Source organism: Capra hircus, chromosome 18 (genome assembly GCF_001704415.2).
Source record: "Capra hircus breed San Clemente chromosome 18, ASM170441v1, whole genome shotgun sequence".
NCBI classification, from domain to species: Eukaryota; Metazoa; Chordata; class Mammalia; order Artiodactyla; family Bovidae; genus Capra; species Capra hircus.
This window is the reverse complement of record NC_030825.1, coordinates 55873879-55890306: the sequence shown is the minus strand read 5'-3', so window position 1 is coordinate 55890306 and position 16428 is coordinate 55873879. Positions and strand designations below refer to the sequence as shown.

At 46.1% G+C, this 16428-nt stretch overlaps 1 protein-coding gene and 1 non-coding gene across 2 annotated transcripts; both read right to left on the bottom strand.

Moving 5' to 3' along the window:
- On the bottom strand, window positions 3537–15774 carry ELSPBP1 (epididymal sperm binding protein 1). The gene is made up of 6 exons (XM_005692673.3): window positions 15705–15774; window positions 10183–10320; window positions 8158–8304; window positions 6953–7111; window positions 5711–5875; window positions 3537–3960 (listed from the first exon to the last, which is right to left on the bottom strand). Exons 1-5 carry the CDS (start codon window positions 15772–15774, stop codon window positions 5718–5720), a joined length of 672 nt encoding a protein of 223 aa, XP_005692730.1. The 3' UTR covers window positions 3537–3960; window positions 5711–5717.
- Window positions 9955–10027, bottom strand: TRNAE-UUC. The gene has a single exon. It is a non-coding gene; the product is annotated as a tRNA-Glu (tRNA).

Here is a 16428-nt window from a genome sequence, read left to right as displayed (position 1 = left end):
CTGTGTTAGAAATTGGAAAGATATATTCCTCCTCACCTCTGCCTTCAGTAACCCCAAGGTCCTTCAAATAAAGAGCTCATCTGAAACCTTCTTCAATTATTTGTTCTTAGTTAATTGGCTGAGCCAGGTCTTAGTTGAGGCACGAAAGATCTTTAGTTGCAGCGTGTGGGATCCGGTTTCCTGACTGGGGATTGGACCTGGGTCCCCCGCACTGGGAGCATGGAGTCCTATCCTGTGTGTGTGTGTGTTCAGTTGCCTCAGTCGTGTCCAGTTCTTTGCGACCCAATGGACTGTAGCCCGCCAGGCTTCTCTGCCCATGGGATTTTACAGGTAAGAGTACTGGAGTGGGTTGCCATTTCCTTCTCCAGGGGATCTTCCCAATTGAGGGTTTGAACAGGAGTCTCCTGAGTCTCCTGCATTGGGAGACAGATTTCTTTTTACCACTGAGCCACTTGGGACGCCCCCTTATCCACCCGGGAAGTCCCTCTTTTTCACCTTTAAAGTCCTAAGTATAGACCTGGAGAATGGTTCACCTAGTTCAATAGCCTCCTTTTAGAAAATTTTAATTTAAATTAAAAAAAATGGAATCAGAAAAATGTTCCCTAACTTCTCTGCGGCCATGCTGCTTTGCCATTCTTCACTATCCCGACTATTTTATGTTTTTCTCTTTAATTTTCTTCGTTCCTTCCTTTCCTTTTCTTCCTTTCCTTCCGTCCCCCTTCCACCTTTAAGTTATTCAGCAGCAGCGTCTGAAGTGCCTGCTATGTGCCAGACATTTTTCCAAGCATGAGGAAATATGAGGCTATAGCAGTGAATAAAATAGCCCCGAACTCTAGACTCAAGAAGCTTCCATTATAATGTGAGGAGATAGACACAGAACAAAGTAATTGAGTAAATATAATCATATCGCGAATGTTAGAAGGTGATGAGATGTGGAGCAAAAGGAGCAGAAATGGGTTGAAGGATGAGAAGCTTCTGGAGGTGGGGAGGGGTTGCATTCTATGTACACACATTGGGGAGTTTATGGAGCCCTGGGGGCATGTCTGGGAAAGGGCAATTCAGACTTGACAGAGTGCAAATACAAAGGCCCTGAGGCAGGAATTGCACCTGGAGTTCTGCAGGAATTGCAAGGAGACCAGGGTGGCTGGAGAGGGGTAGATGGTTTGGGGTCTGAGTGGATCAGGAGTCAACTCGTGCAAGTATGCATTCTCAGAGGCTATTTTGAGGACCTTGGAGGGTTCGGAGCAGAGAAGTGACATAGTCCACAACCCATTTAACAGATGACTTAAACCTCCTGTCTTACCCATCACAGCCCATCTCTACACTCATCAACTCACCCATCCAATCATTCCTGCACCTGCTCAAACATACTACTTGCTGAGTCCCCGATATCACTTGGCACTGTTCCAAGTGATAGAAATAGAGCAAGGATAAGTTACTTGACCTCAAGAAGCTTGTAGTGTAGAGCCCCACAAGCCAATGGGATCTCCTGGTGATAATGGAAATACTCTTGAATTGCTGCACCATCCAATATGGTAGCCACCAGCTATGTGTCACTACTGAGTATTAGATGTGGTGAGGTGAGAATCTGGGCATCATTTTAATTTCAGTAAGTTAATAACATTTTATTAACACATTATTGGTTTTATGAATTACTTGTTAAATTTCAATAGCTCCATGTGGCTGTGCTAAGTCACTTCAGTCAAGTCTGACTCTTCACAACCCTATGGATGGTAGCCCGCCAGGCTCCTCCACCCATGGGATTCTCCAGGCAAGAATATTGGAGTGGGTAGCCTATCCCTTCTCCAGGGGATCTTGCCGACCCAGGAGTCAAACCAGGGTCTGCTGCATGGAAGGTGGATTCTTCACCAGCTGAGCTTCCAGGGAAGCCCCAGTGGACAGTGCATGTTTGCACTATGAGCCTGGGATTATTCTAGGTCCTGGAGATAGTTTAAAGTCTTTACTTTCTTGGAGCTTATGGTCTGATGTGCGGGAAGAAGACAAAAATGATCATTTAAGAGAAGTTCAGACTGGGATGAATACTTTGAGGAAGTGGCGTGGTTATACCAAGAGAATTGGAGGGAAGGCACAAGGGTGGCTTAATTTACTGAAAAGGTCAGAAAGGGCACTTAGAGACGAGCTGTCTCCAGTTGGGTTCCCAGGGTTTCTCCCTTGTCTGAGAGTGGAGGAGAGCACGAAGGAGGCTTATCAAGCTGTATCCTTGGGATCGATACTTGCGAAGGAACTAGGATTGAGCAGAGGGAGAAGCTGAACAATGGTGCAAGGTCAACAATCTCAGCGGAGTCCACAGGCGCTCTTGACCCAGCTCTTCCAAGTTGTCTTATTTGGGTTGAAACAGCTGGGTCTTTAAATCTGCCCATGGTCAATTCTTGGATATGGACTGTCCTGGGGAGGGCGTGAGCTTGGGCAAGGGAGGTCTCTCTAAAGCTGAGGACATCCCTGATTCTGGTTTGACCGCTGAAGGCTGCCTGCAGACAGCACTCCCCAGAGGTGGGCGCCAAGTCTTTTGTAGGTCTGGTGATACACGTCCCTCTCCATCACGGGACATTTTAGCAGAGACTGAACAAGGTGAGGAGGAGAGCTACAGAAGCTCAAGAGGGGAAGAGAACTCCAGCACCAGCAAGACAGAGGCTGGAGTGAGCTTGCTGAGTTCAAGGAACAGAGTAGCAGTTTGAGTGTAGTGGGTGAGGAGGTGGGGGGGCAGAGGTAGAAAATGGGATGTGGGAAAGCGCAAAACAAGGGACAGAGATGTGGGATCTGGGAACAGGGCGATTACGCTTACTAGAGTGTTTTTACATGATTGAGTGAGGATCTGGGCTCTGGCTGTTAAACTAAAGTGAAAAAGACCGACCATTCAGTTTTCAGGCGTCTCTCACATCAATGCGACATCATGTGAATGTTAACGATCAGACTGGCAGTGAATGAGGCTGAACGGCTGAAATCTACTGCTAATGTCTGGCTGTGGTGAGGGACAATGGTCATAGTTGCTCAGAGGGTTTTTCTGTTTTGTTTTTGAATATTTATTTTTGACGGTGACAGGTCTTTGTTGCTGTGTGTGGCCTTTCTCCAGTTGTGGCAAGCCGGGGCTACTCTTCATCGCAGTGCACAGGCTTCTCACTGCAGGGGCTTCTCTTGTTGCAGAGCACGGGCTCTGGAGCTCTGGCTTCAGTAGTTATGGCAAAGGGGTGTAGTTGCTCTGTGGCATCTGGGGTCTTCCCGGACCAGGGATCCAACCCATGTCCCCTGCATGGGCAAGCTGCTACTTATCCACTGCACCACCAGGGAAGTCCACTGAGAGGGATTTTATGAAGGAGGAGGAGGAGGACAGGGAGGGAGAAGAGGAGGAGGAGAGGGAAGAGGAGAAGGAAGGAGAGGATGGAGAGGAAGAGAAGAACACCAACAACATGACGTTGCATCTGGGTTCGCAGGAAACAGATTCTGCAATCGATTGTTGATGTCTGTCACGGGCACCGTAAGGGAAGAATAATCGAGGCCATCTTGCAATGAATTTTCTACCCTCCATTGATGTACTAATTTATTTATTAATGATTTAATAAGTACCTACAAATGTTCCACCCAAGTCAGTAACTTCCCAGAAAGAGACAGCAGGCTGCAATCATTTCCTAGAGTCCCTGGGCTGAGAATCTGATCTTTGCACCATATGACTCACCAGTGTTTCCTTCCTCACCCTTTTGGATCCCTCACCGTATCTGCCATTCTAGGAAGTGGAAAAGCCAGCCCCAGAGTTAATGTGGGGCTCCCTTTTGGTGGTTAGACCACATTTTCCCTCTGTTCTTCACAAAGGACCAAGTGATGAAGCAAGACGGTGAACAGGTTCTTTCTAAAGGCGATTATCTAAGCTTGAAAGATTCGATGAAAAAGGTGAAGCAGGTTCCAGACTTAATATGTCAACCTTCCACTGGAGACGTGTCTCCTTCCCTTGAAAATAAAATCAAAAGCCAGTGTTCAGGCAACAGGTACACACTGACTCAAATGTAACGTGAGTTAAACAGTGACTTCATGTTGATTTTTAAGGTTCAGTTGGGAATAAGGTGACGCAGCTGAGCCAAGAGCAGTTAGATACCCCCTGCACCTCACCTGGCTCATGGGATCAAGTCAGTGAATAATAAGCACCTCAACCTCACCTATGCTGTAATATGTTTGGTAGGAGCAGGACTTGCAAGAAGATGGTTCTGCTCTTTTTGTTTGTTTATTTGTTTGCTTGTTTTTGGTTGGTTGTGGCATGGCATGTGGGGATCTTAGTTCCCCGAGCAGGGATCTAACCTGTGCCCCTGTAGTGGAAGCATGGAGTTCTAACCAGTGGACCGCCAGGGGAGTCCCAAGATCGTTTTTCTCTGATGGTTACAAATTTGAGGCTGGAGACTAAAGATGCTCTTAGACTTAGCCACAGATTTGGGACCACTGTGGGTGGTTTTTTTTTTTTTTCCTTTTTTAGTATTCACCCTGTTAAGTTGGGGACTTCTCAGGTGGTGTAGTGGCAAAGAACCCACCAGCCAGTGCAGGAGACATAGGTTCCATCCCTGGGTTGGGAAGATCCCCTGGAGAAGGAAATGGCAACCCACTTCAGTATTCTTGCTGGGAAATCCCATGGACAGAGGAACCTGGCAGGCTACAGTTCATGGGGTCGCAAAGAGTCAGACACGACTTAGCGACTAAACAACAATATCAACAACTGTTAAGATGGTAGAGTCCCAAACCGACTTCTTCGCCTTTCCTCTGAACACGGAAGATAATTTGCACCATCAAACTAAATTTCAGGAAGAGTCACTGATTTCGATTCTATAATCCACATGCAATCACAAGGATAAATACTGCTGGAATCACCAGGATGGTCACATATCTGATGAGATGGCTTCTGTTTACTTTCAAATTCCAGAATTACAGTGTGACAAGGTCAGTGCAGGAGGTCCAGAGAGAATTGTTATAGGCTTTAGAATATGGAAGCTGGAAGGAAAAGAATAGGAAAAAGGAAGGATGAGGTTTGTCCTGTGGAGACAGTTGATGATGTATGGGGCTGAGGTTGGGGAGAGGGTGAGAGGTGAACCCAAACTTTTCCTTGGTTAGCTACTCAGTGAAGCAGGTAAGGGACCAACAACAAGGTTTCTGGAGACGTGTGTGTGTGTGTGTGTGTGTGTGTGTGTGTGTACTCAGTCACAAAGTCATATCTGACTCTTTGCAACCCCATGGAGCATAGTCCACCAGGCTCCTCTGTCCATGAGATTTCCCAGGCAAGCATACTGGAGTGGGTTGCCATTTCCTTCTCCACAGGATCTTCCCAACCCAGGGATTGAACCTGTGTCTCCTGCATTGGCTGGGGGATTCTTTACTGCTGAGTCATCAGGGGGACCAGAGAGGTCTTGGTTATCTCCTTTCAAGTTTGTCCCTTCATTTAAAGTCTCAACTCAAGAAATTCCACTTTCTGAAGTTTTCACACCCAAATCCTCCCAGACCTAAAATTTGGAATGACACCTTTCTGGTTCTGAAATCATTCGCTTGCCTCCTCACCCTGCTCCTCTGCTTTTCAGAGACATCCCGATTTCTTCTTGTCTTCTACTTTGGGAAGTTGTCCCAGCCTCCCCCACCCCCGCTAAGTTCACCTTTTCTCTGAGAAATAGAACTTGTCTTGCTGGAAAACTCAGCAAATCACGCTGGAAGGACAAGAGCTCACCTTTGCCTCAGCAGTACACCCAAGTACGGTCCCGGTCATAATTGTAAGAGGTTGCGCACCATAAAAGGTTCTCCTTTGATCCTTTATTGGTGCAGTTAAAATAATTCTTGTTTTTGTAGTTGAACGGGAAGTGGCAAGGGAAGCCAGGAACCAATGAGGAAATTCCTAGGGAGGAAATGGAGATAAGACGGTGGTTACTCCCGTGTCTTTATGCTACAGTGAAGGCTTCATCCTTACTTAAGCTCCTGCCGAAGGGGTGATGTGTTGTTGTTCAGTTGCTAAGCTGTGTCGGACTCTTTTGTAACCCCATAGACTGTAGCCCGCCAGGCTCTTCTGTCCATGGGATTCTCCAGGCAAGAATACTGGAGTGGGTTGCCATTTCCTCTTCCAGGGGACCTTCCTGTCCCAGGAATGGAATCTGAGTCCCCTGGGCCCCTGCATTGGCAGGCAGATTTTTTTTTACCACTGCACCACCTGGGAAGCCCAACTTGTTCAAGAGAGAGCCCAGTCATCTCTATCTGGTAGACAAGATAAACCCAAAGGTTTGATTGGTTTTAGATGTTAATGGATCTTGTATCTAATTTAGCAATCTTGCTTCAGCTTGGCATTCTTTTCTTCACTGACTATGTACAATCGACCCTCAGTAGTCACAGGTTCTCTGAGGATTCAAATATTCCACTTGAGGAATGCAATATCTAGTTGGTGAATCTGTGGCTCCAGAACCCACAAATACTGAGGTTGGGAAGATGACCTGGAGAAAGGATAAGCTACCCACTCCAGTATCTTGCCTGGAGAATTCTATGGACAGAGGAGCCTGGCAGGCTACAGTCCATGGGGTCGCAAAGAGTCGGACACGACTGAGGGGCTTTCACTTTCAACTCTTCTACACCATTTGATATAAAGGACTTGAGCATCCATGGATGCTTCTTGTAAGTCCTTTGAATTGGCTTCACTATCTTTCCAGCTCCATTAGTAATAGATTTTTCAAAACCTTATCATATAGCATACTCGTCATTTGAGTGTTGGGTATTTAATATTTCGCAAATTTTATACTGGCCCCTTTCACTTGGATCTTAAGGAGACCACATTTTTGCCTGTCACATTATGGCATTCTTTATGTCATTTGTTCATCAGATCTCTGAGGGTCCGGCACACAGTAGGGCTGGGATAGGCGTTTGGTGAGTGAATGAATGAAGGGCTCACCCCCCCGCCGTGCCCGCCCAGCCCCCTTCCCCATAGTACTGGTGTCTGCGCAAAGACTCCACTTCCCGTCCTTATCCATGTTCTCCGTGGTTGGACACCAGAGCTTGTTGTTTTCATCCTCAAGGCATTCAGAGATCACATTATTTCTGTAGGTGGCAGGGAAGATGCAGGGCTTGCTGAAAGAGTTTCCCCCGTACTCTGAAAATAATGATGGAAATGAACATAATTAGAACCTTATGTTCCCAGGTGGCGCTAGTGGTTGAAAAAAAAGAAGAAGAAGAAAAAAAAGCCGCCTCCCAATGCAGGAGACATAAGGGATTCGAATTCAATCCCTGGGTCGGGAAGATCCCTTGGAGGAGGGCATGGCAACCCACTCCAGTGTTCTTGCCTGGAGAATCCCATGGGCAGAGGAGCCTGGAGGGCCACAGTCCATAGGGTTGCAAAGAGTCAGGCAGGACTGAAGCCACTTAGCACACACATCCAGAATCTTATGTAGGAATAAGTGTACTCGTAGATAGGTACCTTCCTTGTATGCATTTTCATCTCTAGAGGGAACAGTGCTTCGTGAGAAGGTAAAAAGGCACAGGCTTTGGAGTCAAAGGGACTTGAATTCAAATTTTAACTCTGACATCACCTTGGGCCATCGTTTTATTGGGACCATTTACTGAATAGTGGGAAAAAGTAGCATCTGGTACAGCTTCCATGGGAAGATTCAGTGGGTTATTGTATTGAGAGCTTCTGGATCAGGGTCTAACACAGAGAAGGCACTAGAATGAATGGAGGTTGTTATTCAGTTAAGAGTAGGCCTAGAAGTAAGAGCAAACCCTAAGGCGCTTTGAAATGCAGTTTGGGTGTGGCATTGGGTGAATCTCATCATTGTCGATTCTAGAAATAGAAATCCTTGAAAACCAGTCTCAGAACTACAGCCCATGGATTTGGTCCTCAGCACAAGTGGTTTTTCACGCTGGCCTTGGGGACTTGTAAGGCAGGAGACCCTGCAGGGATCCCTGGGTCGGGAAGATCCCCTAGAGGAGGAAATGGCAACCCGCTCCAGCATTCTTGCCTGGAGGATCCCATGGACAGAGGAGCCAGGCGGGCCACAGCTCACGAGGTGACAAGGAGTCGGACACGCCTGAGCGACGGAGCGCGCGTGCCCACTGCCCGGAGCCCATGGCCTCGCCAGAATCATTGCTGGCCGCCTCCCCTCCCCCACCAAACGCACCCTCCTTGCGGCAGCGCCTTACCGTTGGTTTCGCAGTATTTCCACTGCTGCTTCTCATCAAAGCTGGAAGTCACTGAGCACCACTGCCTTCCGAATAAACTGCCATCCGTGATGCAGCCATTATGGGGCTTTCCCCGGTAGATGAAGGGAAAGACACAGCGTGGGTAATCTGCGCAGAAGGAAGTCCGTGAGTGCTGCGACCTGGCGCTGGTCATTCACTTTTGGCTGCAAGACTCACAAGATCTTAGTTCCCCAACCAGGGATCGAACCTGTGCCCCCTGCATTGGAAGAGCGGAGTCCTAATCGCTGGACCACCAGGGAAGACCCTGGGGACCTCTTTTCCAGAATTAACTTGTAAGTTTCTAATTCAGTTTCAACCGGTTGATCCTGATTTGTTTGCACTGCAGAGGACTTTGCCCCAGAGGCAGTGCAGGCTCAGCTTGTTTTTAGTCACTTTGCTTTATTGTGCTCCGCAGAGATTGCATTTTTCACAGGTTGAAGGTGTGTGGCAACCCTGCCTTGAACAAGTCTGTTGGTGCCATTTTCCCAATAGCGTTGGCTCACTATGTGTCTCTGTGTTACATTTTGGTAATTCTCCCAATATGCCACACTTTGAAATTATTATTGTATTTGTTATGGTGGATCAGTGATTTCTTTTTTTTCTTTTTATTACATAGGCTTAGTTGCTCTGAGGCATGTGGGATCTTCCAGTACCAGGGATCAAACCCATGTCTCCTGCATTAGCAGGCGGATTCTTTACCACTGAGCCACCAGGGAAACCCAATTAATGATCTTTGATGTGGTGAATGTAATTATTTTGAGGCACCATGAAATACATAACCTATGGATAAGAAGTTGCTTCTAACAGGCAAGAAGAGAAAGTGTTTTCCTGAGATGAAAACTACTCCTGGTGAAGATGCTGTGAAGAGTGTTGACACAACAAAAGATATGGAATACTATATGAAGTTAGTTGATAAAGCATCAGCAGGGTTTGAGAGGACTGACTCCACTTTTGAAAGACGTTCTACTGTAGGTAAAATGCTATCAAACAGCACTGCAGGCTACAGAGAAATTGTTCATGAAAGGACGAGTCCATAGATACCGCAAACCTCTTTGTTGTCTTAAGAAATTGCCAGTCACCCCAACCTTCAGCACCCACTACCCTGATCAGCCAGCAACCATCAACATCAAGGTAACATCTTTTGCTCCACCAGCAAAAAGATTGCAACTCACTGAAGATTCAGAGGATGGTTAGCATTTTTGAGCAATGAGATAGTTTTTAAATTAAGGGTATGTAATTTTTTTTAAAGACATATAATGCCATTGCACATTTAGACTGCAGTACGGTGTGACATATCGTTTAAATGTCCTGGGAAAGCAAAAAAAAATTCATATGACTCACGTTATTGCAATATTTGCAGTGTTTCCCTGCTAGTAACTGCATGTTTGTTTTCTGTGTCTGTGGGTCGTTTCTATTTTATAAATAAGTCCATTTGTATCATTTTCTAGATGCCACTTATAAATGACACCATGAGATACTTGTCTTTCTCCGATTTACTTAGTGTGATAATCTCTAGGTCCATCCACGTTGCTGCAAATGGCATTATTTCATTCCTTTTAACGACGGAGTAATATTCCATCGTGTGTGCATGTGTGTGTGTGTGTGTGCATGCACGCGTGTGTATATCTCACATCATCTTTATCGATTCATCTCTCGATGGACATTTACTTTGCTTCCATGTCTTGGAAAGCACTATTTTTAACACCATTATCTTTTCTTTTTTTTTTTGGCCATGTCATGTGGCTTGTGGAATCTTAGTTTCCTGACCAAGGATTGAACCTGGGCCCTCGGCAGTGAAAGTGCCGAGTCCTAACCACTAGACCACCGGGAAGCTCCTCACTCCATGATCCTTAGCATTATTACCCATTATTAACACTCGGTGTTTGGTCTGCCAGAAACAGGATCACATTGTCCACGCCCGCGCATGCTCTTTTGTAGTCCATCCGCTGAAGGCACCTGCCGACAGGAGGGCATGGCGCCACTCACCTTCCGTCAAGCAGTGTCTCCACCGTCCGTCGTAAACGGCTCTGGTCGCACACCAAGGGGATAAGCTGTTGGCTCTGGTGCAGGAGAAGTAAGTAGAACCCTTGTAGGTGAAGGGAAAGATGCATGAATCTTTCTTATCTGAAGGACAGATGGACAAAGTAGGGGATTAGTCCCAAAGAAGGAGCCAAGGATGATACTCTGTCTGCTTCATATGATGGCCTGAAGTCTGCAGGTACAGCCTTTGCATCTAATTTCCTAATGACATACAAGAACATTTCCAGCTTATGTTTGGACCCAGAGTAGTAGGGATGAGTTTCATCAACAATGAAGGCAACCAAGATATGTCTCCAAACCAGCATGGCTACCACACATGTCACACAAGACACTTTTGGTGAGGGGGTTCCCTGGGGGTCCAGTAGGTAAGACTTCATGTTCCAGTGCAGGGGATGTGGGTTCACTGGCGTGGGGGTTCGATCCTTGGTTGAGGAGCTAAGATCTCTCATGCCTGGCAGCCTATATATATATAGGCTGAGTCAATATTGTAACATATTTAATAAAGACTTTTTAAAAAATGGTCCGAGTCAAAAAATCTTTGAAAAAAAAATTTGGTAAATTACAAGATTCCATCAGGTCATGAAAAGACACACATGAAATAATTTTGAATCTCAGACTAAAAAACCATTTTGTTTTCCAATGCTTTTTCCATCCTGATGACATAAAATAAAAAGCTTCAATTTAATGCTAGTATTTTGCTACCATATCTCTAATACTTAATAATCTCCCTTTTTAACAAAAAAAAAAAAAAGAGAGAGAGAGCAGGACTCGGGCTCAAAACCCTATTAGGACAATAGTATCTGGTAGAATTTAATAATAGGCTTTTGCTCTCATAGTATTTATTTTTATTGGTACTTCCTATTTATGTCAAGTAGCAGTGCTTTTATAGATTACAGGGCTGATGCTAGCAATTTGTTTAAAATAAATGTATTCAGGAAGAGTAAGCACGTTGAAAGAAAAATGTTGAGTACAGAATACTTTAGACAGCATGCAGGTGGTTGCGGGTATGGAGGGGGTGAACTTGAATGAGTAGTTTAGGAAGCACCACTCTTGACCTTTCTATCCTTCTGTACCAAGACGGCGACTTTATCTTTTACACCAGGTATCCTCAGAACCTAGACGAGGGACTTGATCATAGCAGATGCTCAAAAAATAACTGACAGAATAAAATAAATTTGGGAAACACCATGTGAAATAGTGTTAAACAGGTTTCTTCAGTGATGGGGTTCATCACAAAAGTCCATATGCAAATGAGGATTGAATTAACAAGAGTGAAACAGAGTATATCGAGTTGTCCTTTTAATTTTTTTCCCCATTGCTCAGTAGTGCTGGCGATGAGTAGTCCCTGAAACACATTTTAAGAAATGCTGTTCTGGGACTTCCCTGGTGGTCCAATGGTTAAGACTTTGCCTTCTAACATGGGGGGTGCAGGTTCGATCCCTGGTCGGGAAGTTAAGAGCCCACATGCCTCGAGGCCAAAAAAAAGAAAAAAGAAACATAAAGCAGAAATAATATTGTAACAAATTCAATAAAGACTTTAAAATGATCCACATCCAAAAAAAAAAAACACCTTAGAAAAATGAAATGCTAGGCTAACTCAATTCTTCGTTTCATAGAGAAGGAAATGAGGACCCATACAAGGGGTGATTTAAAGTTAATACCTTTTTTTTTTTTTTGAGCAGGACTAGTAGAGTGACTGGAGAAGGCAGTGGCACCCCACTCCAGTACTCTTGCCTGGAAAATCCCATGGACAGGGGAGCCTGGTAGGCTGCAGTCCATGGGGTCGCGAACAGTTGGATACGACTGAGTGACTTCACTTTCACTTTTCACTCTCATGCATTGGAGAAGGAAATGGCAACCCACTCCAGTGTTCTTGCCTGGAGAATCCCTGGGACGGGGGAGCCTGGTGGGCTGCCGTCTATGGGGTCACACAGAGTCGGACACGACTGAAGCGACTTAGCAGCAGCAGAATGACAGTGGGCTTCCCTGGTGGCTCAGTGGTAAGGAATCCACCTGCTAATGCAGGGGACGTGGCTTCAACCGCTGCTCTGGTAAGATTCCCTAGAGAAGGAAATGGCAACCCACTCTAGTATTCTTGTTTGGGAAATCCCATGGACAGAGGACCCTGGCAGGCTACAGTCCATGAGGTCACAAAGAGTCGGACACAACTTAGCAACTGAACAACAATGATTAAAATGAGAACTTGGATTTTTTTTTTCAGCAGGATCAGAATGGCCCTTGCTCTCATTATGCTGTCTCCTCCACATTCCTCTTTCCCTTCCTCAAAGATATAATGATGGGTCACTATGAGTGAGATGCTCTGATGGGTCACTATGAGTGAGATGCTCCGATGGGTCACTATGAGTGGGATGCTCGGATGGGTCACTATGAGTGGGATGCTCCGATGGGTCACTATGAGTGGGATGCTCCGATGGGTCACTATGAGTGGGATGCTCCGATGGGTCACTATGAGTGGGATGCTCCGATGGGTCACTATGAGTGGGATGCTCCGATGGGTCACTATGAGTGAGATGCTCCGATGGGTCACTATGAGTGAGATGCTCTGATAGGTTATGTGTGTGCACACACATATGTACATGCACGTGTGTCTGTCTTCCTGCATGTGTGTGCTTGTGTGTTAGCTCATGTTACAAAGATGGTGAGGCAAAGCTTCCATATATTCACCAAACCCAGCTTCCTTCTCTTTCTGAGCTCATAGCTGGAATCCATTTTGCTGTCTCTCTCTCTTTAAAGATGTTTTGATGTGGCCCATGTTTTTTAAAGTCTTTATTGAATTTGTATTGTATTGCTGTTTTATGTTTTGGTTTTGTGGCTGAAAAGCATGTGGGATCTTAGCACCCCGATCAGGGATCAAACCTATACCCCCAGCACTGGAAGGCGAAGTCTTAATCACCAAACTGCTGGAGAAGGGTCTGCAGCTTCTCTTACAGTTAGCTGGGGCCATGGGCTAAGTTATGACTCATAAAATGTGGATTAAAGTGATGTTATCATTTCCTGGCTCAACAAAAAAAGTTTCCAATCAACCCTCCACACTTCTTTGTTTCTCTGTCTGCCAGCTGGGCATAGAATGGTGACTCTCAATGGAGAAGGGGCAATTATGACCTCCTCCACTCCAGGGGACATCAGACAATGTTTGGAGACATTTCTGGTTGTTACAAGAGGGAGATGGAGGAACTGGCAGCTGTGCTACTGGTATCTACTGGGTAGAAGCCCAGGATACTGCTAAACATCTTCTTAAAATGCATCATTGTCTATGCTGTGTGTTTATTGCTATGCGTGGACTTTCTCTAGCTGTGGCGAGTGGGGGCCACTCTCTAGTTGTGGTGACGGGCTTCTCATCATGGTGGCTTCTCTTGTTGCAGAGCAGGGGCTCTAGGGTGAGAGGGCTTCAGTTGTTGTGGTGTAAACGGGCTTAGTTGTTCCCTGGCATGTGGAATCTTCCTGGACTAGGAATCGAACCGGTGTCCCCTGCACCGGTAGGCTGATTCTTAACCACCGGACCATGGTAAGGATATTGTTGTTTCTTGCTAAGTCTTGTCCGACTCTTTGCGACCCCATGCACTGTAGCCCAGCAGGCTCCTCTGTCCATGGGATTCTCCAGGCAAGAATACTGGAGCGGGTTGTCATTCCCTTCTCCAGGGGATATTCCCCACCCAGGGATTGAACTCGCATCTCCTGCATGGCAGGCAGAAACTACTCAACCAAAGTTAATTGTCATCATCTTCAATGATTGTTCTCACCCAGGAACACCCCTGAGTATACAGGATGCTGGTGGTGGTGGGGAGGGCAGGCTGGTACCCCGTGTACATAGAATTAAGTTTATTCTTGGGAGCTGTTAGCAAAAATCAACACTAATAGATACTATTAGCCATCTGTAAAGTAGTCCAGCAGATGGTCTAATCTTCTTAACTGGGTTAAAACCCTCCATAATCCGAGACTTGCTGACCTCTCTGTTCTCACTCTGCGATTAACATTCCCTTGACCTTCCTCCATGTTCTTTGTCTTTGGAGTTTTGCTCATCCTTCATCCTGCCCAGAACGACTTTGCTCTCTGCTACTCATTCATCAAGACCTGGTTCAGCCTGGATTAATACGCTTGCTTGCTCTTATAATACTCTGGGCCAATCTTTGTAAATGTACTTACCATTTTTAAAAAACTTTCTATTTTATATTGTTATATCCAACTAACAATGTTGTGGGAGATTCAGGTGGACAGCAAAGGAACTCAGACATACATATACATGTATCCATTCTCCCCCAAACTCCCCTCCCCTCCCCTCCAGGCCACCCACATGACATTGGGCCGAGTTCCCTGTGCTTTGCAGTAGGTCCCTGTGGGTGAAGAATCTTAAATAGAGCAGTGCCATACTCACCAGTTTTTAAGATAATATTATCAGTTTCTGTCTCTCTCACTTCCATTCATCGTAAACACTCTGAGTGTAGGGTATGAGTTTTGTTTGCTGTTATATTTCTGGACCAAAGCACAAATCCAGGCACTTCGGAGTCACTCAACATACATGTAAAGAAAGGACTTCCCCGGTGGTCCAGTGGCTAAGATTCCACGCTCCCAGTGCAAGGGGTCCAGGGTTCGATCCCTGCTGGGAAACTAGAGCCCACAGGCTGCAATTAAGTGTTCACTTGCTATAACTGAAAGATCCCGAGTGCTGTGACTAAGATCTGTTACAGCCAAATAAATATAAAAATGTGTATTGAATAAATTAATCTATAGACATGTGCGTGTGGGGTCTTCCTGGACCAGGAGTTGAACCTGTGTCTCCTGCATTGGCAGGCAGGTTCTTTACCACTGAGCCAAAAAGGAAGCCCTACAATTTTTTTTTTTTAATGAGTATAAAGGGAATGTTCAAGTAAGGGATTCTGAGCTTTCAGTGTACTGGAATTGTAGAGCCCCCCCCTTTATATTAAAATATTTATATCCCCCTTACCATGCGCTGATTCCCCTGGTGGCTCAGATGGTAATGAGTCTGCCTGCAATGAGGGAGGCCCAGGTTTGATCACTGGATCGGGAAGATCCCCTGAGGAAGGAAATGGCAACCCACTCCAGCATTCTTGCCTGGGAAATCCCATGGATGGAGGAGCCTGGTGGGCTACAGTCCATGGGGTCACAGAGAGTCGGACACGACTGAGCGACCTCACTACCCTGTGCTGAATCTATGAAAGATGCTTGTGTCTGTTATTTCCTTTATGCTTCAACATCGTCCCATGACGTAAATGCCATTATTCCTCTTTCAAGGCTGAGGACTGACTTCAGAGAGATTACAGGGCATGACCAAGGTCACGCAGAGAGAAAGCGGCAGAGCCAGGGGCCACACCCCCCGTCGGTCTGAGATTTCTACTAGGCTATCTTCTCCCTGCTTGGATCCAGTCCTCTTTACTTCATTCATCCTTCCCAGGTCCCAAACCCTCCCCACTGCCTCCCAGTATACTCACTTCCGGTTGATTCATAGGAGTAGAGGAGGAAGGCCATCCACCCCAGCAGGTAACTGGGCCATCCACTCATCTCGGCTGGCTTCTTCTTTCTGGATTGAAGGAAGACAAAAATTTGGCTCCCACGGGTTTCCTTCCTCTTCCACTAACTCCCAGGTTTGATGTCACGCAGGCTATTTTCTCTCTATCCCCAGGGAGTAAGAAAAAATGGCTTATTCGTACAAAGTGAAAAGTGAAAGTGTTAGTCATTCAGTCATGCCCAACTCTTTGTGATCCCATAAACTGTATCCCACCAGGCTCCTCCGTCCATGGGATTCTTCAGGCAAGAATACTGGAGTGGGTAGCCATTCCCTTCTCCAGGGGATCTTCCCGACCCAGGGATCGAACCCAGGTCTCCCGCATTGCAGGCAGATATATACATATACAGATTCTGTCGTTATAGAGGGGAGCGTGTGATGGAAAGGAAAGATGAAGCATTTGTTGAGCGCTTACTGTATTCCAGGCTAGATGCCCAACATTCTTGCTGCCACGAGGTTCTCATGCCCCACACCCATCTCCTCGGCTGGCTATGAGAAGTTCCTTAACAATAAGCAAGCATTTCTATCCCCGTCAATCACAATTTTTGCTGGCTCTGGTTGCCTCTATGCCATTTCCTCAATGACATATAAATATGCCATTCTCAGCAGAAACGACACTGCCGGTCTTAGCCTTGGCAGGCTGGGTTTCC

Bases quoted from the DNA above. Each gene is read 5' to 3' on its own strand.
- ELSPBP1 (XM_005692673.3), bottom strand. From the start codon at position 15,774: ATGAGTGGATGGCCCAGTTACCTGCTGGGGTGGATGGCCTTCCTCCTC. The intron at 10,321-15,704 runs GTGAGTATACTG...TCTGTCCTTCAG, and splicing joins CTCCTATGAATCAACCGGAA to ATAAGAAAGATTCATGCATC. The intron at 8,305-10,182 runs GTGAGTGGCGCC...CCTTCTGCGCAG, and splicing joins GAGACACTGCTTGACGGAAG to ATTACCCACGCTGTGTCTTT.